This window comes from Nothoprocta perdicaria, unplaced genomic scaffold, assembly GCF_003342845.1.
Source record: "Nothoprocta perdicaria isolate Ctin4 unplaced genomic scaffold, notPer1 scaffold_230, whole genome shotgun sequence".
NCBI classification, from domain to species: domain Eukaryota; kingdom Metazoa; phylum Chordata; class Aves; order Tinamiformes; family Tinamidae; genus Nothoprocta; species Nothoprocta perdicaria.
The window spans coordinates 117,900-145,608 of record NW_020455456.1 but is presented as its reverse complement, the minus strand read 5'-3'; the positions used below and the strand labels follow the sequence as shown (position 1 = coordinate 145,608).

General features: G+C 37.7%; 1 protein-coding gene across 2 annotated transcripts; it reads left to right on the top strand.

Annotated features, from left to right (window-relative positions):
• Positions 1-39: 39 nt before the first annotated feature.
• MRPL13 (mitochondrial ribosomal protein L13) lies at positions 40-27,522 on the top strand. Of its 2 annotated transcripts, none has more exons than XM_026039492.1 (7): positions 40-79; positions 153-276; positions 3,109-3,202; positions 4,860-4,920; positions 11,128-11,214; positions 13,088-13,209; positions 26,303-27,522. In XM_026039492.1, the coding sequence occupies exons 1-7, from the start codon at positions 53-55 to the stop codon at positions 26,325-26,327; spliced, it is 540 nt and encodes a 179-aa protein (XP_025895277.1). In that variant the 5' UTR covers positions 40-52; the 3' UTR covers positions 26,328-27,522. The 2 variants fall into 2 exon arrangements, with proteins under 2 accessions (XP_025895277.1, XP_025895275.1); XM_026039490.1 differs by lacking the exon at positions 26,303-27,522 and adding an exon at positions 17,530-19,136.
• The last annotated feature ends 187 nt before the right edge of the window (positions 27,523-27,709 follow it).

Below are 27,709 nucleotides of genomic sequence, written 5' to 3'. Positions count from 1 at the left end.
CCGCCCTTCCGCTTCCCGCCCGCCGCCCCGGCCCGTCCCCGCCGCGGCCGCCATGTCCAGCTTCAGCAAGGCGGCGCAGGTGAGCGCGCCGAGGCCGCGGGGACACCGCGTCCCGTCCCGTCCCGCCCCGCTAACGCCTCTCCTTCCCGCAGCAATGGGCCACCTTCGCCAGGGCCTGGTACCTGCTGGACGCCAGGATGCAGCCSCCGGGGAAGGTGGCGGCCGTGACGGCGCGGAGGCTGGAGGGCCGCCATAAACCCATCTACCACGCGCTGAGTGAGTCCCGSGGCGGCACAGGCCGGGATTAGCGCCAAGGGCGCCCGGCCCGCGCCTGGGGAGGGAGGGAAGGAGGGAAAGAAGGAAGAAAGCGAGGGAGAGAGGGCTGGCAGCGCGGGCTGCTCCTCTAGGGTGGCTTCTGCCCTGCAAGAGCACCCAATATAGGCGAGTTTGGGGGTCATGTGTGCAGCAGGTTATTTCAGATTAACCAGAGGTGTTTTAGTGGCTGTGAGAGAACAGTCCCTTAAATGGAACAGCATAGGTTTTTTATTTTATTTTATTTTATTTTATTTTATTTTATTTTATTTTATTTTATTTTTTTAGCTAGGTACATGGACATCCTTATTCTGCAAAACCATTATTTCCCTTACTGTTCTGAAGAGTGTAGTGGTCCAAATTTAAGCTATGGGTAGGGAAGGAAATAAATTCGATTTCATGTGCATTTGCCTTCTGTTCTAAAGGTTGTCTTCCATCATTCTCTTGAAGTATCAACAGCTTTAGATGCTCTTGAACCGTATGCCTTAAGTACGGGCATACAAGCTGTCCCTGGCAGTGTTTGGGCCTGGATTTCCAATGTCATCTTCATGTCTCCTTTTCTCCACCTTTCCTGTCTTTTTGAGCAGCTTGACAGCATCAAAAATAGTTTTTGACTGAGCCAGATTTCCCAAAATATGGACACCCTGGCTTTTTATATTGGATTGTCAGTAAGTGCAGGTGAAACTGTTAATGTTGGGCAGCGTTTGCGGCTCGAGTGGATGATCTCTGCATCCTTGGGAAGTGGAAGTGCTGGATTGGGAAGGGTCCTGCAGGCCACATCTGGCACAGGTGTTGCTCTGGTTTGCGATGTTGTGCACCAGATGAAAGATTAAGTCTTGTCTTAAAATTAAAAGTTTGGCTTCTAGGTTGTCACTCTCATGAGCTAACATTTGACAGTATGATGCCCATCTTCTGTCAGATTTCAGTCCTAGATTAAAATGTGTGTACCTGAATCATGTGTTTTTTTTTTTTTACTGTGAGATAAGAATTACAGAAAATGTCTTCATTTTGAAAGTTATTTTTCTTGATATCGTATGGAGTTACTGTGGTGGCTTACACTTTTTTTTTTTTTTTTTTTACTGTGAGATAAGAATTACAGAAAATGTCTTCATTTTGAAAGTTATTTTTCTTGATATCGTATGGAGTTACTGTGGTGGCTTACACAGTGTTTCACCTGAGGAGGTGCAAAACATATGTATAGCAGATGGTATATAGGATAAGATGTACTGACATATTATTGTGTATTTATTGAGAAAGTATACTTTTTAAAAGAGTAATTTGGTATTATGTTATGAAAATAGTCTAAAAGTTTTGTTGCATGATTTTTTGAATGTTTTTCAAAAATAAGATGCACTTTGACCTGTGTTTTTTGCATACCTTTTTTTTCTTTTTTTTTTTTTACTTTCTCCTTGTGTCTCCATTCCTAAAGGGAGCAACACTGTTCAATGAAACAAGTGGACCATAATGCATTAACTTGAAATTTCAAAAGAGGCCTTAGTTACACAGAAACTTGCACACACTATTCATGTAGAGTGTATATATGCCTGTTAATTTTTATATTGGCTCTTTATTAAGAGATTAAATTTATTAATCTCTCAATTTAATTCTACTTATTTATTTCAATTTATTATTTACATGCACAAAGTCTAATCAAATCTCAGCTTCCTATCAAATTCACTTATACATGAAACAACAAACTACTTTTAGAAGTGATCTGCCAATGACTAATTGCTCATCATGGAAATCAAATTGAAGCTGTGCTCCTGTGCTTGGGCTGCAAAGGAGCTGTGAAAGAGTGAGAAACTTAATGTGAACCTTGCACTGGTGAATTACAGGCTTTTATAAGAAGTGTAAGAAGTGTTTTAAGGGAGTTTTAGTGTACCTGGTTTGTTTGTCAGTTATTCAAAAATGCTTTCATAAATAAAGTCTCTTCAAAGACTTAAATAGTTTTTAATATGGTATAGCATGTGGGAATGAACTTTGGACAAATTACTTATTTGACTGAATGAGTGATACAAAGGATCAAAGTAATTACTTGTAAAATGGAGAGCTACATCCCTTACTGAAAGATATTTTTCAGATGGTGAAGTTTGTATTAGTTTTTTTGTTACTGGCAATACATACATACTTTTAGAATGTAGATGCTCCCTATTGATATGGAAATCATTGATATAACAGGAAGGATGTTAAGTGTGTATCTGTTGCCACATTTGCTCTTGCTTGACTTTGGTAAGTACCAATGTTTTTGACTGACAGTTATCTTTTATTTGGAATATATTTGCTTTCTATTTATAGTTAGATCTAAGATGTGTTTATGTAGTAGAATTATTTTACCTTCTCAAAATATTCAATCTTCTGGTAAACATTGTTACTGTTTCACAGGACAGCCAAAATTAAACAACATTAAATGTGCATAGAATTGACCTTTACTTCTTTGTACAGAATTTTTGAAATATTAAGTGCATATGCAACATAGTATGTTGAATAAAATAATACACTTGCCTGTAAGATAGACTTTTATAGATAATTGCAATGGTTTAATTATTTAGTCTGAAGCACGTTTTTTACCTGCTTCACCTTTCTTCAGACTTGGGAATCGTATGAAAAATAGTAAAATAGTTGGCATTTAAATATAACTTGTGATGGAGTGACAAGGAAGGCCCAGTCTTTCCAGTTGGGCTTTATGAAATGTGTATATTTGTGCTATTATTTATGTTATTTTCATTTTGCAACTGTTACTTTTGTTGGTCACTCCTGTGGTCCTCTTAATATTCTCCACCAATTTCTATCTTGTAGGTGACTGCGGAGATCATGTTGTCATAATAAACACGAGACATATTGCCTTTTCTGGTAACAAATGGGAGCAGAAAGTGTACTCCTCACATTCTGGGTAAGTGTAAAAGCTCTTCTTAAGGAATATTCCAATGAGTTAACTCTAAAATTCATCTTCTTTCTGAATAGCTACTATATTTTGTAGTATGTTCCAAAAATCCGAAAGGAGGAGCTCTTTATATCTTTTGTGCCTGTGTGCATCAAGATGTTCAGAAAGAACACAAACCTTTCTTAGCAGTGTATTTTGTTCAGGGAATAATCAGGTTTACAAGAAGTGAGAGTAATGGAGTGATTTAACAAATTTAGTGAGCCAGGTTATTTTGTGTGGAGATGAGCCCAAAGATCAGGACTATCTTATTTACCAAGCAATAAAGAACATTCCTCTCATCACTCTACATTTAAGATATATACAGATACCAACTTGATTTTGATASCATACCTAACATTGAGAAGCAAAACTGCTGTATTCTTGAATAAGAGGACAGAAAAGTAAAACTAACGTGTGCTCAGTGATAGGGTTGAATTTCAAAGATTTTAGTTTCTCCTATAATTAGTAAGAAATTAGATGCTTTCACAACATATGGTTGTACATAATATTGTAACAATATTTTATAATACTGTATTGTGACAGAACTTGCTTATAGCTGGAATTAGAATACTCAGTTACAGACAGTATTACAGTGATCAGTTAAGTCAGATTAAAATGGATGCTTTTATTTCATACAATGAGAACACTAGGCAGTTAATCTCCAAGTGTTAAAATGTGTGCAACTGAGAAATGAACAAGTATTGTTGAGAGAGCTGGTGTTGCTAGTACTGATTTTTCAGTTCTGAAGCTTTTGTAGAATTGCTGAAAAGGTCTTGTTCACAGTTGATGATAATGAACAAATTTGTCTTCCTTCCTCATCCCTGTGACTACTTGAAACTTGCATATAAGTATTTGTTTAAAAAAAAATGTGGTTGCTTTTGAATAAGCAGAAGGAATTGTACAGCTAAAATAAATACATAAATCTGTGTAGCTTCCCATGTGGAGATGTTTTAACAGATGTTGGGCTTATGTGTGTTCACATAGGTTGGTTCCTAATAATGTAATTAATCTGAAATTAAACCCATAATTACCTGACATCTGTATAATCTCTTGCACAACTGTATCATTGAAGATATATATTTAAATGTGAATTAGTATAGTTTCATTAAGTCACAAAATCTGCCACCTGCTATACTTTTATTTACATGAAGTCATGCTTTATTATTGTAGATAGGCCAAATCATGATAAGGCATGGATAAAATATTAAGAAAATAATAAGTTGTATTCAAAATGGTTTTCTCATGTACATCTGCCCCAGTCTGACTGTGAGCTGATCGCCTTGGAATACTCTGAAGTTCTGTCTATCTTACTGCCATTGTATTCTATAGGTGGGATGGTCTGCCTGTAAAACAATAATTCCTCAATATGAAACAATAATTCTTCAGTATTGAAGTGAATGAATAAAGAACACCAAAGAGCGATAGTAAATTGCTCCAAATTTAGGCTGTTGAACAGAACAGATTGCTTCTAGTAGTCTTGAAGTGGTGTTAGCCTCATGAAAACTTCATTTTTTTGAGGGCTTATAATAATGCACATAATAAGGCTGCTTTTTAAGATACAGTGATATTTATGTTAGCATCGTGTTTGAGCATATAATATTATTTCTGTGTGTATTTGTTTTCCTAGATATCCTGGTGGTTTCAAACAAGTGACAGCAACTCAGCTCCATATGAAAGATCCAACTGCTGTACGTTTTTCTCCTTCTCTCCGATTTGTACAGTTTGGTTTGTTTTCACTTAGTTAATTCCCCTGAAGGGAAGGGATGCAATTACTACAGTGTCTAAAACTAATTTAGAAATGTTCTACCAACAGCTGCCTTGGCTTGTGATAGTGTAATTGCAAGCAGTACATTTTGAAGTGAGATCGTAGCGTGTGCATTTTCTTGATTCTTCCCTGTTGTCCACATGGGCACATCAGATTCCTTCCCTTCATTCATTTTGTCTGATAGACTTACTTTTTGTTTCTGATATCTGGCTTTTATAAATTAACCAACTCGGGTGAGACTTAGCTAAGCTGTACTTCAGCTTATTAGCACTACCACTTTCTTAAAAGTTATCAGGAATAAAGGTAATTTAAAAATGTGAGGAGATAAACCTGTATCTACAGTAAATTTCAACTGTACAGTGTTTTTTTGTTTCAGATGTTCTGCCTAATCTTCTCTGTGACACACACACACACCAGTGATGTTTTATTTGTGATTTTAAAATCACAGTTTATTTCAAAATTATTTTTTACAAGACTTTCTGCAAGTACAGAATGAAAAAGCAGTCTCTACAAAGTGAATCTCCTTGGGTTTGTTTGCTTTAGCTTAGTAATTGTTTTTTATTTAAAAATGAAATGGTGAAATAAAATCCCAGCATTCAATATGGTGAAAATATTTAGTGTGGAAATTTTCARAACAATTGAAGTGCTACTGAGAGCAGGCTCCAGAAKAGTTTTAATAATAGTTTTAATTCTGTTCTGGAATTACCAGTAGTTCTATGTCTAAAATGGATTCTTCAGCTTTTTCCTTTGTGTTCCAGCTAGGAGCTCTACACTGGGAGGCAGTGTAACACAGCTTGTTTGGTAGGCCCTGAGATTTGGATGTTCTATAAATTACCTTTTGGCATTCGTTTTGAAATGCTTGTTTCCTTGCCAGACTCGTAGTTGAATTTCTGTTTCCAGAGGAGGATTAAATGCATTGCCAGTAGTTAAAACGTGTTGGACAGAAACTCAGCAAATGATGATGTGGCTGCAAACTTGGTTTAATTTAGCAAGAGAAGCATTTTTAACAAAATTCTGCAGAGCCCTCAACAGTTAACTCTTCCAATCTATTCAAGATTCAGTGTTTGGATGTCTCTCATAAAGGTCTCATAAAGTCTGACACTTACTTTGGGTCATGCTATAAATAATAGTTGTGGATGATGATTTGCCATGATGATCTTTGTTATGTATATAGCTCAGCTACGTGCACATGTGTATAGCTGTAAGGCTTTTGGCTTGGAAGTAATAGTATGACTAGAAACATTTGTTTYGTAGTTGAACAGTTATGGTGTGACATACATCGAGATGTGATAAAGATGGAAATTATAATGCTGTTTTTATCAAACCCATTTTTTTAGAGCTATTAAACTCAATGTAGGAAGAAGACTGCTGTGAAGAACGCCAATGCCTAGTCTCAGGTGCATTTGGATCCCCAAAATGTGATCTAAAGGTTACATAGTTATTGTAGACACTTCATATACCAGTTTATTCATTTATTAATTTACTGTAGACACTTCATATACCAGTTTATTCATTTATTAATTTACTGTAAATAGACCTTTTTTAATAGGTTAAATCAAAATTGTGCAAAGCCAGAGATACTTTATAGGAAGCAGAATGTAACCTTTATTCAGGAATCAAAACCTTATTTCTGTGAAGCACAGTTTTCATTCTGGAGGCTCATACTTCTTCTCCCTAATTCCTGTAATCTCCTCCTAGTTTATCTTGATAATGCTTCATTAGATCATTCAAGTTGTTTTGAAAAATAGAAACCTTACAGAAATTAAGTCATTAAATTAATGGAAGAGGCTACTTACAAAGAAAAGGATGTTGACATAAAACCAGCTGGGAACTTGTGTGGACTTCACAATAGATGTAACAGTTTCCAGTTTATATAAGTAGATTTCAATTTAAAAGATTCTGCATCTGCAGTATTACTCTAATACTGCTTAACATTCTCTGTATTTACATTCATCTAAATTCAAACACACAAATCCAAATATAAATATTCCGACTTTACAGTTTTATTTAAATGTGATTCCTAGGATACAGATCAACTTGTTTTAGGAAAAGCTGGTACCCAGCTAACATTTAAAATGGGGCGTATAATGAGTAATTGGATGCAAAGTGATACTTGGTACTGGTGTGCAAGGGAAAAAGTTACAACTGCACTGGTCAGCATTTGGGCCTGTTTACTGCAGTATAGCTGTAGTAAAAGGTCATTCTTGAAGGTCATTCTTGATCTTGGTCCTCAGAAAGTAGCAAGTACATTGATGCTGACCTGGTGATTTCACTTTATATGGATGGATTTCAACCTATACATCTCACTGTATTTTGCCATCTCATTTTCTTTGCAGATAGCCTTACTAAACACTAAATACTGTGTGCTAAATTTTGAAAGTGTGTGCATATTTTTGGCTGTTGTGTGCACATTTTTTGGTCATAGGATGGATCAGGTTGGATGGGACTTCAGGAGATGCAGAGTCCAACCTCCTGCTCAAAGCAGGATGGACTCTTAGGTCGGACAAAGGTGTTCAAGCTGTTACCCTTCCTGCCCTTGAAAACTTGCAAGAACAACTTCCCTGGGCAACTTTTCCCAATGCTCAACTTCTTTTTATTATTCTTTCCTGTTGAGAGGAAGTTAATATATTATAGATATTTAATTTTGGGTGTATAATTTTGTTTCCTGTAAGTTTTTTTTTTAAAAATATTATTTCCACTTCTAAGTATCTTTTATGCCCATATGGAACAGTGGATGCAAAAAGAGGTCTGCATAATTACGTTTTATATAGGATATATAACGATACTCTTTGTGCTCATTTTTTCAGCTCTTTGATAACTTTTGTTTTCATGGAAAAGTAGAAGCTCCAGCGCATTGCCAAAAGTTGATTTCCTGCATATTTTTTCATGTGTCTAAAATTTCTGATATTTTCAGTTCTTTGTTACTCTAGAGAAAAGCAAAGAGGATTTCTCTTCTATTGGACTTGGCCAGGCGTTTCCAAGAAGTGTTTARTGAAGAAATAAAGGCTTTTTTTCATGTTCCTGCTTTTTCTTTTCCTGACTTAAATTTAGTGGAAGTTCTTGGGCCACCCACAGACTGGGATATTAAATATGTTCTTTAGGTGCAGCGTGATAACAGCTTGTTGCTGTAAGTCTCTGCTCTTCAGGTTTATGCAGTTCTAATATTCTCTATGCTAACATTGCTCCTTTAGGTACAGCATAAATTTTCAGTGTAGGCTGCTGAGAAAAATGTATTTGGAAGGTCAGTTGTATTTTGATATTTTGTATTTTATTCTAAGAGAAGCCTTTCAAAGTACTTGATGTGGGAAGATTGTAAGATACACTTCTAACTGCTATAGCTTTGAGAAGGGGGAAAAAYGGGAATTTGGCCAATTCTAAGATGATTGACCTTTGGAATACGCAGGGTTTGTGTTGCCACTGACAAAGAAATAATGAAATAATGAACAATAACGAGTCAGAAGGACTGCTACCTCCTGAGTAAGGTTATTAAGCAAGACAGGATAGCTCCTGTGCAGAGCTGCAGGGAAGTTCTGGCACTGACCTGGAGGGACTTAAAACATTCTCGTTCTGTCTGTGAATGCTCTTTAGCAACCGCTTGCATGTGCTGACCTGCCAATAGAACAGCAGCAAAATGCCCTTTGGAGAAAAACTCAGACTGAACCCATTGTTAAATCCTGCTGTTGATGTGTGAAAGCCTCTTCTCTTTGCACCAGGGAAAGCAAAGGATGGTTGGTAGAATAATATGCACATTCTAAAGGTCTGTTAATAAAACACCACATAGAATTTGTTTTATGACTGTGGAATAGGGAATGTATTTTATTGAAGTTGAGCAAAACTTCCATGTCTGAATTAGCAGGGCACAATTAGTATGGCATAGAAGCAAGAATATTTTCAGGAATCTGATATATTAAATTTTTTTAGTGCTGAAAATCAGGCTTAGACATGGCTGCATCCATTGTTTGCTAGTGGATAAAAATAAACACTGTTTTTACAGAATAAATGTCCTGCTGCTTCGCTTTATTAGAGGCCTGGATTTGCAAGGCACTCACACTCATTCAAAGAGTGCATTATAGATTTCAGTTTTTAAGTGCTGAACAGTAGTGAAAAGCAAAATGGCACCTAGTGAAAGCYCCATTCACCTGTGACCAAGTTATTCTTATTGCAATATTAAGTTCATTTGTTTTTGCTATATTGCTCATATAACTGTGAAGGGCAGGACGGAGATGATTTAAGTATTGTAACTTTGGTGAAAGGAACTACCATGTACAGAATAGACCAAGAACTGGTAGAAAAAAAAGATAGAGCATCATGCTGTAATTCCAGATAGTTGATACATCTCCTGGAATTCTTTTTCTTTCTTTCCGTTTTTCCCCAATGTACCCAGAAGTTTTTGTCACTTTTTGTCCTTTTGTGGAGTGGCTGTGTCCTTCATATTCCAGAATTACTTCCTAGCAGTTACTGAACTTATTTCAGCCACTGGTGTAGATTGTGGTAGGCTTTCTTCTGGGGTCTTGGCCACCTTATTTTGTACTTTCCAGGTCTGGGAGTGGTATCTCCTCCTTCAAGGTGTATTTTAATTGGCAAAAATTCTTCACCAGGGCCATATAAGCATCGCCTCGGATTTGGATAGGAGCCAAATTCATAGGAGGCATCTATTTTTTTTTTATTTTGTTCATGCTTGAAAGATGTGGAGAGATGGTAGTAAAGGAGCTGAAAAGGAGTTCAGGAGTTGCCTTAAGAGTATTTTATCAAATCTTCATGCTCTCATGTCTGTTAAGGAGTTATAAATGTCACAGCACAGATCTTCCCCTGATGCAGGTGTCGTGACCTTCAGAAAAGGAAGCGAAAATTTATGAGGATATGGAATTTTACTAGTTATTGAGTTAAATGACTGGGGAGAGGAGGCAGTGGGATTCCACAAATAGTTGAATAAATTGTTAAATTATATTAAGTAGTTTTGGTCCGTGATCAAGGTTGCAGTGAGAGCTGTGAGCAGGTTCCTTTGCCAGTATGAAATTCCACTGAAATCACTTTTACACCTCTCACGTAAAATTAAACTCTTGTTATTTTAGAAGTCTAAAATAATCATCATCACACACAAAGCGTTAATAGGAATTGAAAGTGTGAAAGACACATAGGATTTTTTTTTTTTTTTAATAAAGCAACAGCGTGATCTGCTGTTTTCAAGGAACATTCCTTGAATTARGGTTAGGGTTTTCCTTGAGCTCAGTAGCAGAGGTTTTCTTGCAATTCCACAGCCTTCTTTGTAGGTTTTGCTTGTTCTTAGTAATGCACAATTGTGTTCAGGTAATGAGAGCACTTTTGTAGCTAACCTTTAAATACTGCTTGCTGATAGTGCCTTTTATGTTAGACTAGCTTACTAGATTACCAAAACCTATGAATGGCAAAACGAAGACTTTTGAGACCAAGCTCCCTGAATATTTGCTACCTTGAGAATCCAAGTAGAAATGCTTACAGGCTAAAGAAACAAATCCAGAATAGACCATACTGAACTGTGCTRCTTTCCTGTGACTTTGTTGTGGATGTACAAATTCTGTTCACTGCTAATACTTGAAAGTAGGACCAGTCATCTGGGGTTAGTACGAAGGGAATAAATCATAATTACAGACTGTGTGTTCTTGGTGCAGTGGCTTTGTGAAGCAGCTTTGCTTAAGGTGCAATACATTAATTGCATAGAAACATCAAACACAAGTTACAGTGTTAGATACAGAGACTACCTGATGACTTTGTTGCAATGTAGTATTTTCATCAATAATATGTCTATGAGCATGTAATATGGTACTAGCATCATGGAGTTGCTATAAACTTAACAGTATTTTGGCAAATTTAATGATAATATTTAATCATCCACAACACTAAAACTCTCAGCATTCTAAGCTGACATTTTTTCTATGATGCTGTTGTGAGAAAGAGTTCCCTCAGCCTGAGCAGTAAGTCTAGAGCATTTTCAACATGTGGTTCCTGGGTTCTTCAGTATGGAAGGAGTTGACTGAGAGAGAAGGTTGAGAGTCAGTCTAGTGGAATGGGCCAAAGGAAAACACTTCTTATCTTCTACCTGTTGTTTCTGGTCTTTCTTATATATTTTTGCTACTGTTCTCTCTTTCCTCAGATTGTTAAGCTGACTGTTTACAGAATGCTTCCAAAAAACCTTCTCAGGAGAACGATGATGCAGAGGTTGCACCTCTTCCCCGATGATGTGAGTCAGCAGTTACGCAGTTAACGTTTTCATTTCCTTTTCCCACTTGCTTTGGAGGTGGAGAGAGCTGTTATCACTAACATATTTTACTTGTCGTAATAAGTTGGATGAATTTWAAAAAAATCAGGCTGCATTCTATTTATGTCTGTAAACAGCTTATATGTTCTTTATTTTATCACAGCATTTTCACACTAGCCTTTTGTATTTAGGTTGAGCATTTACTGTGCATCAGTGTCAATAAAATTTAGTAGAAACCAGGCAGTGTTAGTTGTAACAGAAGATTCATGTCTAGTAAAAGCCTGAAAGCCACAGAATGAGGAGTTCACTGTAGGTTTCTGAAACCACCGTAATGAAAATCTTTGACTGTTGCAGTTTTCACAAACTTTTCTGAAAGGCAAAAAGATCAACAAATTGTGAAGCATAAGGCCTTTGTACAGGGGGGTGTTTGAGCCCCGTCTTGCTAACAAAGGAATCTATAAGACTTCCAAGTACCTTARTATCTTTGGGTGTTCTTGGAGGGAAAGGCAGCATAAAGCAATCATAGAATTGAAATTTTGTGGAAAGTGAATCAGGACAAAAAAGAGTGTTTGTTTCTAGTGCAGAGGAAGAGAAAATTGTGTTCATGTCCTTCAGGATGCACTGTGATCTCCTATGGGGAGCTTAAAGAGCTTTCCACCTTGTTTTATGAGATATTTTAGCTCACGCAGTGAACTGCATCATTATTGTCAGTGTGCTAATTGTTTTTTTTTGAGAACCGTAGGAACTGATTATTCTTTGATTCTCCCTTCTCCCCAGCTAAAAAACAAAAAGCAGATATAGTTCTGGAACAATAATGTATAATTACATTTTTATTCTTTTCAGTGTCCTTTAATATATTAATGCTGGTTCTGAGGTTCTCAGCACAAAACAAAAACTGTTTCCTTCTGATCTTTGAACAAAAAGTTAAGAACAATGGATTTCAATTATATACCTTTTATGTAACAAAAAATAAATGATTGATTGGTAAGGTAGGGTTCATTTTTATAAGCTAGATAAGGTAAKTCCTTGTAATTCTATCTTTTTTTTTTCCTGTTTCCTTTACAAAAGAACCTATTTGAGTTTCTTTTTGCTACATTTGCGGACCACTACACAATGCAATAAGTTCTTGTGGATATATTRGCCTTTTATTGTTAGAAGCAGACTTACTGTTTTCAAAGTAGGGATGAATGTGATGCAGCACCTGAAGTAAATGGCCTGGGTTTTGTTCCTCTTAAGCCTCTCTGCTGCCACCATATCAGTGGCACTGTGTGGTCCTGAATAACTTGGCAACACTTTGGGTGCCTATGTCCAGGCTTGATCTCCAGTGAGTGTGTAACAGGACTTCTTAACTATCTCCTAAAAAAGAAGAATTCGGTATAAGATCTTCAATGTCAGATTTTTCTTTTCTCCATTTTTCTGGAGGTTTATATGTGGATATGCACCATCAGTTTGAATTTATGTGTGTTTTTCTGGCTGGTAACTTTTTTCCCATTAATGTCCATCTGCTCTTCAATTCTGAGAGTCATGAATCATACATTTTGRTACATAAAGTCGTGAATAGGGATTGAAGAAAGCTTTTTAAAAATATCTTACAGGTGTTTATTATGACGACCTACTGTATTATGTGACTTCAAATACCAGTGAAATGGGTTGTGCTGAAGTTGTTAGCACCAAGTATATTAAGTAATTTAAATCATTTAATGTGAATTTGCTAGTAGTGCCTTAGGAGTGTGTGAAAAATGTGGCAGGTTTATTAACTATTAATATTAATGTTTTTCTTTAGTGTCTTTGTGCTGTGCAAATGATTTATTTTTTAAAAAATMAGATTGCTGAGATTGTGTTTCCCCCACCATAGGTTATCCCAGAAGATATAGAGAAAAATCTTTTGGAAGAGCTTCCTCAACCACGTGCAGTCCCTAAGAGGTTGGATGAGTACACACCAGAAGAAGTTGCAGCCTTTCCAAGGCTTTGGGCTCCGTAAGTATCTTAGAAAAGGGAACTCGACTGAATATGCGATGTATTGGCCTCTAACATTATGAGTAAGAGGAAAAAAAAAGTAATAATTTATCTCCTAAAGTCATGATTTTTGGAGGAAGGAAGCAAAGAGTGAGCATCTGAGAAGGGGATGGTTGCCACTTTCTTCTTACTTCTGAAAAGCTCCTGAAAGTGATGTTTTCCAATTTTTCAGGGTGTAGTGGAGTAAATACTGAGTTGCTGCCTTTGAGTTATATGTTCTCTATGTACATAATTGTTAATTATAGCCAAAGAAAGCTCCACATGTTTCTCCAAGGGAATGATTTATATAAAAAAGYCATCTTTCCATTTTCTTAGGAAGTCTGCAATTCAAACCTCAGAGAATAGATCTTTGTGAGGGAACACGCCACATGTTTATTTTGATAAGTACTTTATTTTCGATGTGCAAGTGTGATTTACTGTTCCTGTAGATTGTTAACACCTTCTACTGCACAAGCATTCTGTCTTGAATTTGATTTCTGTTGCTACGGTGGTTTTGAAAGGTGATTGAATTTCTGCTTCTCTCTGCATACTTATTTGCACAGTAATCCTAGAGAACAGTCGTGGTGTGACCCTCAGGTGGTATCTCATCCTTCTGAGCAGTCCCATTCAAACAGACATGAGTTGCTTGTGGGCAGGGGTCAGCTGCTGAAATGGTAGTACCTTATCCCCTGAGTCTGCCTCAGATACAATCTCTCGAGTGTCTTGATAGCTCAATGATCTCTTGATTCATTAAGATCCATGGGACTTAAAAGTGGAACCTGCAGAATTGAAAACTTTGTGTTTTAATATGGGTACCTAATAGGTTTAGTGTAGATTTTCATGCCTGGCTCATTTTAGAATGGCATTGGGAGAGGGATCTGCAACAAATACAAGGCTTAGGTTTCTGGCTAGGAAAGACTAGATAGTAGCAAGCCTTATACAGTAGAAAAAAATGTACAATTCAACAATGAGTAACTGTTTCAAACAACGGAAGACTTTAAGAAAGAGGGATTGGTGTTTTAAGTAGGAATGTAAAGTTTATTTGGAGGAACAAAATAGAATGCATAAAGTGAAGGGGAATTTCACAGCAAAAATATCTGAAATGGTCTGTGGGAAAATAGGCAAAGCAAATGATCTTAGTGCATGGCCATTACTGTTAGAACACCTTAAAATGCCTTTTTTCCTAATATTTAAATTATATAACTTTTTTCCCCTTCTTTTTAAGCAAATAAAACATTTTAAAATACACTTTGTATTTTCTGCATTGTACTTACCCTTCACAGGCTGCAGAGATCAGTTGACAAGAGATGGAACTTTTCCAAAGCAAAAGCTGTAATAGGATAACATAARTGGATGCTCAAGAGAGATTTGTTTGTAATTCAAAAGACAGGTGCACACACAGATCCTTTGATTTGCCAACAGCTATCATTGCCTTAGCCAGACAGATACCATTAAGAAATCCCAAAAATAAATAGTAGGGATGTCTGTATCCTTTATCCTATAGGATTTATATTTCTTTTGAGGGAAAATGGAGCCACGTTTCACTGCTTCTGTCGCATGTTTAACACAATAAATTTTTTGTGAAATCTCTTAGTGTTAGTAGGCTTTTGCTTGCAAAACCCAATAGCAGGAGAAAGAGTGRATGATGTCATAGACTTAAGAGCCCAAAGAGAACTCTATTTTTATATAATACAYACTTAGCTTGCTCGTCCTCAGATACAGCATTCATAAAGAATTGCAGTGATGCTACATATTAAAGATGAAGCACGAAACCTTTCATTTATGCAGCATTTTCCCTCTCTTTTCAGTAATTAAACTTACTGAAGCACCTGATATCATGAGGATTGACTATATTTCGTGGCTGTCAAAGATGCACTTTGATTGCAAAGATGCATTTTACTGTTGTCCTTTTGGATGGTTTACTCATCTGGCAGTCAACATTCAGATGCTGAGTAAATGTTCAAGTGGATTCCGAAAATGGGAAGTATAGGTCCATAAATGACTATTGAATATAGTTCTCCAAACGTGACTGTTGGCTCAGGAAATCCAAATTCTTGTTTCTTTTTTTCCCTATACATCTAAGTTTTGGAGACTGCCRGATGATCTGTGCAGGTGACTTGCGCTCTTCGACTTCCTTTCAGTGTGTGGAATTTAATGTGGTTTTGCTAAAGTTGAAGCATCTGGTAACTGTTGTATGGACAATACTAAAAAGGGATGTGGAGAAAAAGGAASAGATCTGCAGCAGGTTGGATGCTTTCACCCAAGGAGACAATAGTGCTATGCTGTGGCTCTTTATATATGGTGAAAGCACGTAAACATAGTTAAACAGATGAAAATATTAATAAACTTTATATAAAAGCCCGGAATCACAGGTCCTCAATAGGATTAGGTTTATTTGTTTGTATGTTTTTTCCTGTGTTATTCTCTGCTGGAGAACATATGTGGGAATATATGGTACTGAAATGAGGAGCCTTCTTTTCTCTGCGTGTGAGCTGCATTTGGGATGCCAGTGGGCTGTACATYTACTCTTGTTTGCATTTTGTACCGTGAGTTTCTGCTGGGCCCATAGATGGTTTCCATGCAGAGCAGTCCATACAGTAAAATGAAAATACATTTCATTTTCATTGATACAGAAGATTATCAATTCACTTTTTCTTCATGTGATTTTTGTAAGTCCTTCTGACATCCACAATTTTTGCCTCTCCTCCACTAAGTCTTGAGCCTGTTGGCTGCTCTGCTTGGCAAGAGGAGAGGTTCAAGAAGGAATTCAATCCCTGTTAATGATAAGTATAAGATGCCAATTTGAGAAAGAAACTCAAGGGCCCGTAACTTGTTTTTTCCTAACGAAAGAAGATTAATTAATATTAGGTCTTTAAAAAGAGCTAKATCTTTTTATGGAAAGGATCAAATGAAAAGCATAGCTTGATTAACAGTATGAAAGTACWTAAAATACAGGGAAATGCAATTGCTATGATAAAATTAATGTTTAAGGTTTTATGCTAAAGCCTTATACCTTAGGGTATAAGGGACTTAGTCACAGTAGAAGAATTAGAAAGTAATTGTCTGAATATGAAGTCACTGAAAGATGGATATAAGGGTATGAATATAAATTGTAATATAATGCATGGAAAGAAGTTATTGGTTTGGGGAGGAAAAGAGCTTTTTTCTCTCAAAATGAAGTAACATACAAGAAACTTCCTTCTGACAGTAAAAATAATATGTTGAGCATTGCTGGTGAGCTCAGGGACTGTCACCTACACTTGCCACTGAAGGTGCTCTGCCTTTCAAAGGCTATTTTGCTGGTTATAGGAGACTGACACACTATAGGCAAGTATCAATATCAAAGATGACCACTAAAATGGAGAGCTTTTTTTAAAAAAAAAAAAATAAAAACAGAGGTCCAATATGAAAACCTATCTAGTAGCTTGTGTTTTTTGSAACAGCCACCCACGTCTAGCTGGATCCTGCTCCATGGAAACAGGGAATTCAATGTCAGGGTGTYTCCCATTTGAGCCGTTTCCTTTTCCCCCTTAGCTGAAGCACTTGACTCCACCGCTTATGGATCCATGATAGAGCGGGCTGAAACCTCTGCAGCGGGGAAATGCCCAGGACTGGGGAAGTTAAGTTACATTGCATCTTTCCAGAGGGGAATCAAAAACTTGCTCCTTTGGCTCAGTTTGATTCGTGCCGTCTCGCCGTGAATGAATCTGTCATTTTAAGGTTTTCAGGGTTTAAAACAAAGTGCTTTTAGTGAGCTCTTTAAATAGAAGCCATCACTGCATTCTCCAGGCAGATGTGACTAAAAGGACAGTCCTGTTTTGTACCTGTCTGCTAAAAGCAGGGATACATCAGATTTGCATCARGGCAAAATTTCCCATTATGTACAATCTGCAAGTTGTCCCTCTGACTGTTTTTACAGAGTGAGCTTTTAAAGACAGGAAATTATTCTTGAAGGTGTAGTTTAAAATTACCCAAATCAGAGTGTTACTAAATATATAGAAAGAAAGCCCTCTGTTGTTCCAGTTAGACAGCTACTTTCCTGCAAGTTTCCCATAAGGAAGTCAAAGAGGAGTCTGATTTCTTGGTGTGCCCGTTGCTGATGTGAAGCTGCAGCTCCCGTCCTGCTGCCAGGCCAGGCAGGACTCGCTGTGGCCTCCACGGAGGGCAGACACTCTCCTGCTTGTCTTCCCAGGGAAAAATAAACGATGAAACGCTTTATTTTTAAAACTATGTATAGTTAAGTCTGATATTTGATGTAAGTAAACCAAACACCTTTTTTTAATGGKTTTTTTTTTTTTTCAGGGATTTTTCTAGCCCCCATCTCCACATCTTGCTTGGAGGGGGTCTGGTCTGAAGCAGAATTTGGTTTCAGCTGAACAGAGTCTCAGTTATGGTGTGCAGAGTCTCAGCTGTGACACAGACTGTCCCCCATATGCTGAGCAACAGGGCGCTTCAGTTCCCTGTTCYGAGCAGTTTTATTATATGAAGTTCTTGATTTGCTGATTTCCTCTGAAAAAATGACAGAAAGCCAACACAAAAGGACCCATACAGATAACACAGAGTTCATTCTGCAGTGAGAGCATGAGATGAAACGGACAAAATCATGAGCACTGTTACTCTCCATCTAGCTGAAGAATCAGAGCAACTGAAAAGATCTCAGCCAGAGCTGCTGGGATCTTGAGCTACTTTTTAAGGACCATCTCAAGTTTATTTATGAGTGTTTAAAAAATCTGYACTTCACTAAACATACTCCTGCGTTCATTTCCTTAGCTCCTCTGTAGCTGCAGGGTATGTCATTTTGGGGAGGTTTTTATTTTTTGAGCTGTGTTTGTAGAGCACCTCACGCAGTAGTGTTTGGCTCTCAGCTTGGGCCTGGAGGTATTTCTGTAATAGGAATAAATAGAGCATCTCTAGCTTGTGTGCTCTTCTCTCCCTCAAAGCAGGGCTGCTGTGTGCCAATATGCAGGGAAGAGGTGGCCAACACAAACTCTGTTTGAAAGACAGYCTTACTTTTTCCTAAAAACGGAAACCAGAGAGACAGAGAAGAGGCTGTGCTGCCAATATATTTGTTCCAGCGTACTCTGTGAGGAATCTCTCTAGAAGTTCATTTTCCCTCACTGCTTTGATTCTCCATAGAAATTCCAGTAACTAACTGGAAATCATTAACCCCCGTTATAATCTGGGAACTGTCACYGGTAAATTTTTTATGGTATGGACATAAAAATATGCCATGATTTCGTGCAGAATTTAGTTTAACAGAATTCCAAAACTGAGTCTCATATTTGGGCTGCCAGAGCTGGATCTAAATTCCCATGGATAAAAACTGCACAGTTAAGTACTTAAGAACGCTGTTCTGCTCTGCAACATTAGGCTTTAACCACAGACAGCAACCGGATATGAAATTAGATATGAAACTAGACGAGTCTGTRGCTTAATCATGTTAAAAATGTGACAGATCTATGCTTAAATCATTAGCCTATTAAAATGAATTATTGCCTCTTCTCTAGCATGTGTAAAACACAGCAGTGCAAATGATTCTCATATTCTTTACTGGGGATAGCTTAAATTGTAGCTAAAAGTATTTCAGAAGGCAAGAGATTTCATAAATGGGTAATTGGACACTGTGACTTYAGTTGGCTGAAGAGGCTCTGAAAAGTAAAGCTCTAAAGCCACTTCCTGCCCCAAAGGTTGTTAATCTCCTATGTGAGAAAACACCAGCTACGACTAATGGGATCTGGACAAGCACTGTGTCTTTGTGTGTGATACTATTTAACTACTTGCTCAGATTAAAATAGAATTAGATTTTTTTTTGATAAACCTTCTATAATATCTAGTTATATTTTCTTTTTTTGATTTTTGGTGGTGATGGTGATTCATCTGGATGAGCRGAATGATTGTTTAATCATTCCTCTACAAGCTTCCCTATCCACTTGAATGTTGTAATTCATTGGATAAAACCAAGGGAAGAGAGCTATCCTTTTTATGGCCCTACATTTTTTAGTAGAATATAGTGATTTTTTGAAATGCCATCTAAAGGAAACTCTTCCGTCTGCAAAAAAAGCATAATCTTACAAAGATCTTGTTTACATATACATTGCATTGATTTAACTTAAATAAGATTATAAATGAAATTCATGTAATCCAGGTCAAAAATGTGGGCTTGGCACTAATTTTTAATTGGCACTCATTGAGGCTGCAACTAGATTATCTTAAGTTGTAGTGAAGCATTCTTGAACCTCACTGAAATACCTACATATATTTTTGCATTGTTTTAGATAAATCGATTTATGGCTTTTTTGAATTGTTATTAAAACAGGTTAAACTTTTTACATAGAAAAAGCCTGAGCTGTAATTCAGGGCCACAAAAGGTTTCTCTTTAACTTCGTGTATCCAAGAGAAGGTTCATCACGGTTGATGTACTRCCATAGCAGAGCCATCTTATTTCTGTTACTGTGCTTTATACCAGTTCTCCATGCAAAGTAAGCTATACTTAAATAAATACATGTTGGCCAAGGTAACTCTTTGCCTGAGTGCTATACAGCTATGAAAGAGGCTCTTTTGTGTCCAAAAAGAGCAAAAAAGTTCACAGTTCAGAAAGGCCAAGCTGGTGGCTATTGGAAGTTTAATGATAATTTAACTATCATTAGCTGTTTTCGCTGATTATGTTGCCAGAGGCCTAGAATTCCTCTGGGATTTTAGCAATATCTTGAGTAGAAAACCAATTCATGTCCTCCCAGCCTCAAATTCAGTTTATATTTGAGTGTAACCACCTATTTTGGTCTTATGGAGCAATGGTCTTATGGTAGCAATGTCTRATCTCTGGTTTTTGATTTACTAGTGTGGGTAGTCAAACGCCTGAAATGTGTTCAGAAATCCCCTTCAGCACTTACCTAATAACTGTTGCCTTTGGCTCAGCTTACAAATATACCTAAAAATAATATGTTTTCCTTTCATTTTGGAGTTGTCAGTACATTTTGATTCGGTGTAAAAGTCTGTCTTGTAAAATTGTCTATACAAATGAATCTTAGGAAATTTTAAATTCTATATTTATATTCTCAATTTAATCACTTTAAAAAAAGGCCAAAATAGAGCACAGCTTCAATCTTGCATGTATTGTGGAGCAGTTTTATCCAAAACCAGATTAACTGGAACCTTGTAATACTGCAGAAGGCTAGAGAGCGTGTGTGCCGTGTTGTAGGTTATTACGTGGGCATGAAAGACAGGCTGTGGTGATCCTTGGTCTGTGCAGTTGACTGTCATCAGTTAGCAATAAGRCGACATTCCTGGGATTCTGATTTTCTTAAATGGGAAGAGGTCCATTACAGTAATGCGGATCTAACGTTCAACTGTCTCACGGTAATTGGATCACAGAGCCACTGAAGACGAGATGTTCAGTGGCAGGATCTGTCCACAGGGTATTTTCACTAATTGGTCTTCATCTGTCATCTTCTGTCAGAAACCAGGTTGTTTACAAGCCCACTTATAAGACACATCTGTGAGCCAATGGATAGCACTGCTTAATTACTTAATTATTAAAAAAATTACAAGTACTTCAAGACTAATTTAACTACATTGCTTTGGTTGAAAATTTTGAAAGGAACAAACAAGGAATTTTAGCCCTGTTGTAATTTAAAGCTTTTGAAATCATTATAGGAAGATGGCACAGGGCTTCTGTAAAAGCTTCTGCATCCACACAGTTGTCCTGAGGATACCTCGCATGGGCATTCAGGGAACGCTGCCCTTTCCTGCAGGAAGGAGATGCATTAAAAAAAGACCTAACAGGAGTCAGAGGAAAAACAGAACCCTCTCATAGCAGCCAATACAGACCTAAAATCTTCTGGCATAAGTTAATCTTAAAACATTTTGATAGCTGTTAGTTATAAGACTGATAGTTTATTTTTCCTAGATAACCCGTAAAAATGAGACTCCTACCAGACATGGAATGTTTCAAGTTATGGATGATGTGGCACATCTCACAAGAAGAATGGAAAAGAGATAGGTGCCCGTGTAATACAGGATGATTAACTTTTATGGGGTTTTGAATACATCTGGATTTTTTTTTCATCTTTGTGCCAGTCTACCTATGTGCAGTATTAATTAGTTAGCTTTAAGGCACTGACCTTTCACAGGGATGGTGCCCARCTAAATCCCTTTGGAATGGCCTTCTTGCTGGTAGGGTTGCAGAGAGCACAGGGACCCCTGTCTTTCCAGGTCACCTTCTTCAGCATTGAGATTAATTCCCTGCAGGTGAGGAGMAAAATGCCCTGTGAGATCTTCAGAGCTTTCAAAGCAGGTGTGCCTTGCTCAGTCAGGAGCAGGCTGCCTCTCCACAGGTTACTTCCTCTGCAAAATTGACAATCTCTATTCTAATCTAGATAGTTTTGAAGAAATACTACAAATTAGTAAAATGAAGAGAAAATGTTTCAAAAAAATTATTCACTGAGTATATAAAACAGTTATTTCACAGTTGTTTATAGCATTTCAGTCTTCAAATAATGACTTTTTACACTGGAGCCTTTTTTTTTGAGATAACAAATGTTGCTTTTCAACAGTTTGTTGTACTGTCTTAAACTGTCCCTCAGATCGAAATGAAGCTGTGAAGTTGCTTATATATTTTGAAATTGAGAAGTTTTGCTATGGCATATACTAATGAGTACTTAGATCTGATCTTCACAGACAGAATAACATCCCCCTTTGGTTTTGTTTTTGTTTTCTTTCCCCCTGGGAAGATATTTTGCTCCACAAAACACTGCTAGGCAAAAGGAAACGTCTTTGCTGGAATGTGCTGACAAGAGTTTAATAAAGATGGAGCTGTGTGGCAAGTCTGCTCAGACTTGATGGAAATAAATATTCTCTCCAGGAGTTGAAAGTTGAATACATACAACATTTGGAACAGGCCTTTCCTGTGCACTTTGGCAGGAAAAAAATGCTTTACAAGGACCACATTGCACAGCGTATTGAAGAATAATATTGCTGAGGGTGGTTCTCATCATAGCTGTAACTAATCGATCTGTATGGGTTTTTACTTTGCAATTGCAATCTGAGATATTCAGCGACTGAGGTCATAGCTTGATGAGCATTTCTTCTGACAAAAAGGCATCTTCCATCACTTTTCCTGCATTTCTCTATTTGTATAGCAGCAGAGAAAGGGGAATCAGAGAACCAACCCATATTAGACAACCCTATTTATTTTCAATGCAACTGCAGAAACTGGGGTGCTCTGGGGTTGATGGGAGTTTGCAAGGAACCTGCCTATGTGATTCTCCTGAGGTGTGGAGTCGCCAAACGTCAGTCTTACCCAGCAGGTTTAAGCTCACTTCAAAATAAATGACATGAATCTTCATTTATGGCTCTCCAGGGAAGCCCTGTCTCTCTTGTGTGGCTTTGGAGATGGCTTGCAGACACTTACAGGTTGCCATCATGGATGATTTCTTCTGTGGCCATCCAAATTTCACGCACTGCTACGTGTTTTAAATTGCCTCGTTGTATTACAACAGGCTGAAAACAGTATGTTTTAAAATAGATGGTGTCTGAAGGATCTGCAAAGAAGTTGATGCTGTCAGATTCTTTGTGTGCCCAAGAACATAGGGATGTCATCTGCATGAAATGGCAGTTTGCTCTGGAGGACCTTAATTCTCTAGAGTCTTGGAAAAAAGAAAGTGCCAACAGATTCAGTGAGAGCCACTAAGAGTGTTTTCTTTTCCATAGCCAAGCCTCATTCCATGAACTGTGCATGTTCTACCTGTTTGATAAGGTTCAGTGGGAATTCACTGTGGGTTGTCAGAATTTTACATCAACCATTTTCCTCCCTTATCAGCTCCGAGTGGGGAGAAATATTGGCGGAATGTGAGAGATTCAAAGTTTGTCATGAGAATGTGCTGCTTGGGCCAGCTCTCCAGTTACTTCTACCACTTGCAAAGTATTTTTTGAGAGAGACAAGCACAGCAATGAATGGCATAATTGGAAGTTAAACAGCTAATTAATTTGCTAACTATTTTTCCTACCATTTACTGGAATTCCTCTTAAAACACTTTTTATGTGCAGTGTAAAATGTCAGTGGGACAAACATTTTAACATACTTTGGTAGCAAATCATAACATTCTGTACATATTTTGGTAGCATCAGCTCTGTGCATCAATTTGATGCACAGTGGGATGTAGCATATTTTTTTGTGAACCATTCTACTTTTCAGCAATGATTTCAGAGACGCTGGTTCCCTCATTCTGCCTTCTCTATCCGCTCCTTCTCAAATCTGCTGTTAATATGTGATAAAAAAAAAAAAATCAAGAATGTTACTAAAAAATAAGTGGCGAAGCTGTGTGAGGCCTTTCTGAACCAGGAGATACCGTTTTCTTTGTTCCAAATGCATATTAGTTCGAGTGCTTTGCTGCGGAGGTGTGAAAGCGCAGCCAGGAGCCCCGCTCGGCCTCGGCTCTGTGGTTTATCAATGAGCAGGTCTCCGCTGGAGCTCCCAAGTTCGTAATTCTCCCAGAATAGACAAGGTTTTTGTAGGTTCATATTCTTCCTCTGACAAAATATTTATTGCCAAAGGCAATATTTTTCAAGGCTTGGCTTTCCTAGTGCTAAGGAAACTTTAAAAGCAGAGATTGTGGCCTCCAAAAGCCAAGTACCAGTAGGCATAAAAGCCTACTGTGACATGAGAAAAGGCTTTAAAAACTTTTATATTTGTTCACACAAGCATTTTGCCATTGAAAATTCTGCTTTTAAGCTTCATTAACTTCGTAAGACTGCAAACTGAGGGTCCACTGTCTGCATTTACATTTAAGACAACAAACACTAAGGTTGAAATGCAGATTGGATGCAGCAAGAAATACATTAATTGGATTTTCAGCCCCACAGTAAAGTACTGTGAGACCATCAGCTCTGCAGTGCTCTAAGCCTGGACTGAAGTTCTGAAAGGGCTATGAAAAGAAAAATGTAGATTGTTTTGCTGAGCAGTGGGAAAGAAGTTCAATTGACTTCTAGAAAGGATTAATGCATRTGAGCTGCAAGACATCTGTATTGATGCAATGTAATATGTAAAATCCTTCAGCAAGGTCTGCCTGTTCAGGATGGATGCAGTCCTACAACTTCTGCTTAGGCTGCTGAGAAGTTTTTGAAATGCCACTCTCTCCTAATGCATCCCTGTGTATGTTGTTGTATATATATATGTATTGTTATATTGTGTATGTAAGAAAGAACTGAATGACAAAATATAGAATATTTCTAAGGACTTCAGTCACAGACTTTGGGAAACATGACTTGTCTTTCCAGTGTGTATAAGGCATCAAATGAGTATGTTGGTTTCCARTATTAAACAAGCATGTAAAAATGCCATTGGGTCTAAGCACTTCCTTGTCCATGTACAGTACCAAAAATTGATATTTCCTGCCATGAAGATAAAGTTGAAATGCTAATACAGAATATACCAATTCAAAGGAAAACAGCTCTGTAATTCACTACAATCTGGATGCTAGCTTGTCTTCAGAGTTCTTTTCATCTTTCTTTTTTCGTCAGCATCTTTCTAAACTTGACTCTAGCCCAGCGGTTACTTGAGGAGCAACTTCTTTCCTGTGAGGGTGCCAGAGCCCTGGAACAGGCTGCCCAGGGAGGCTGTGGAGGCTCCTTCTCTGGGGATCTTCCAAACCCACCTGGATGCCGCCCTGTGCCCCGTGCTCTGGGTGTCCCTGCTGGAGCAGGGGGTTGGACTGGATGATCCCTAGAGGTCCCTTCCAACCYCCACCATTCTGTGATTCTCTGGCATAATGATGAAATTTTAGATGATGCACTTAATGTAATCTAAAAAAATCTAAAGACTTACAGCAGAATGACATGAGTGACTTTGCAGTTTGGTGAGCTGACAGATGCCTGATCTGCAATGAACAGTGTTAACACCTAGAAGGTACTGAGAGATTTTTTCATTCCTTCTCTGCAACCATCTGAACTCTGTCTCCTTAGTGAGCTCCCTACCTCCGTTGCTCTATACTTAACTGAATTAATAATAAAATTTGGCAGCTTTAACTTGTTTTACGGTGGTGGATTGCAGTTTTTGCTCTATTCCTGTCTTGACTTTCATTCAGCATCCCAGAGAATCCACCACCCCAGTTTTCTTGTACCTGTTTAAAGAACTTCTGTGATTGCACATCTGGTTCAGTTCTAATGAGACGGAGTTTGTGTTGCCTTTTCTAATTCGTATGYGAGGCAAGCCATCAGGAAAACCAAGAGTAAAACGCCTCACGTATTTAGAGTAGGTTGTACTGGGGCAAGCAGAGCAGCTAATTGACGTTGTGGATACGCCATGGGCACCCAGTGCCTCCCAGTGTCAGAGACCATCATCCTGCACTGTCCTGTGTGGGTTTTTCTTAGATGGCTGGGCAGAAACCTAACTTTTCTGCAGGGTTTGTTAGGACATAGGCTTGCAGCTTGCTCCAAAGCTTAACATTCTTATAAAAAATGTTGTCTGGTCTCATCTTATGCCTTGTAGGGTCAGGRACAATGTGTTCTCTACAACCAGCAAACGTGTGGCAGGCGGACCGTGACAGATGCTTCATAGGAGATTGCAGAGGGTGACAAACACCACAGCCTGGTCTAAATCATTTCCACATCTGTGACATCCAGATATTTCCACATCCTTCAAGAAGAAGGAATTGCAAATCTTTAAAAACTAAAATAGATTTTTTTTTCAGTCACCGAGTTTCATTATTCTAGTTACGCTGTGGTGGAGTGTGCAGTTAATTTATAACTTGCCATTTTATGCAGAGATTATTCATTTTTTAAAAGTGGAGAAAAATCAGTAATAGCAGTTAAAGATATATGACTGCCTTCATTTAAAGAAGCTTTTTGTTTTGCTTAGAAAATAGGAGCGGAGCATGAGAAGAACCTTGACCAACCAGTCGTGATGTTTGTAAATTTTKATGTGTGTTAATAGACTTGTTTTTATCCAGAAAATATTCACCAGCACAAATGTGAAGCACCAGAATAAGGAAATAACAATATCTGTGGCTGTTTACTGCATTCTTAACGCAAAGCATTCTATTGTGTGTATTTTCCTAACAGTGGGCTCTTTTATTTCCAGACCTAAAGATTTTCGAAGAAAGTAGCAATAAAAGAAGAAAAAATATTCTCAAGACTGTCAGCCCTCTGAGGAAAAGAATTTTTCTGCCTTGGGAAGCTGAGTCATCCCTTCTGTGTTTGTTAATTAAAATTTCTTAAGGAATTCAAATAATGAACAGAAACAGAACTGCTTTTTCTTTTTTAATGTCTTACTGTTGTTGGTCTGCTCTTCACTTAAGAATCTAGTGCACTGGATGACAACACCAGGGTTGGCTCTTCCCTGCTTTCTGGCTGCTGAATGAAGTTAAATACTCTGCAGGTCACTTCCCTGAAGTCCGTTACTGTTTCCTTCTGCAGATAATCCTACAGCCAGAACTGCGGTGTAAAGTGAAGCACTTCTTAGTGTCTGTGTAGTAGAAAACACTGATGTGCTATCTTCCGAATTTTAGATAGATAGTTTGCTGAGGAAAACTTGAGAAATTTCTTTATCTGTTTTATACAGGCATAGTATAGGAAGGAAAACATGTTTTCATTTATATCCTGTTTTTCACATCAGGCAGTTCTCAGGCATTCAGAAGGGCTTATCCCAGGAAAGGGTCCTCTCCAGTGAGTCGGCAGACTTAATTCTTAAGCCAGTAACCAAATGTAGTYAACTAAGAAGGGTATTTTTTTTGAAAGCCAAGGATTAAAATAAACCTTTTCTTTTCATAAAGACCCAGTATAGGTTTTATAGGTAAGATCTGTGTGGCTTCAGCTGTTCATCCTGTGTTAAATACTTCACAATCAACAACTTACATTTATTAGGCCATGTGGAAAATCTGAGTTACAGTGACTGAATTTTGGAGAAACTGTTGATGTTATGCTTCTGTGTCTTACTTTTTTTGGCAAATACACTAATGCTGAACAGTATTTTTATAAGGCAGTAGTACCTACCTAACAGTTCCTTTTCATTACCAAGATATATGTAGGCCATTAATGTACAAGCAGGGACACATGAAGCATTTTGACTAGGAGGTGACAGTAAATGTAATTATGAATATAATTCAAAGCAAATCAGTGAAATTTATGAAAATTTGTAACGTAGTGTATAAATTATTCTATGGATTTTTAACTTATACTCCTGTCTTACTACCTCTGAGCAATTYCTTCATTTGTTTACCTCACCGGATAGACATCCTTAGGTAAATACCATCTTATTGCCTGATATGAATTTTGTTTAACTGTGATTTGAGGCTGTTTTACTTTTCATTTGAAATGTAAAGTGAATAATAKCAGTGAATTGACTTAGGTAGTGCTTGAATACGTCTACACTGTCATCTTCTCTATCAATCTCCTTTCTGTTCAAACTAGTCCCATGGGAGTTCGGCATTGGGGAATGGTGCTGCTTGATGATCCGTGTAGCCTGCAAATTACAACTTCCCCTGAGGCT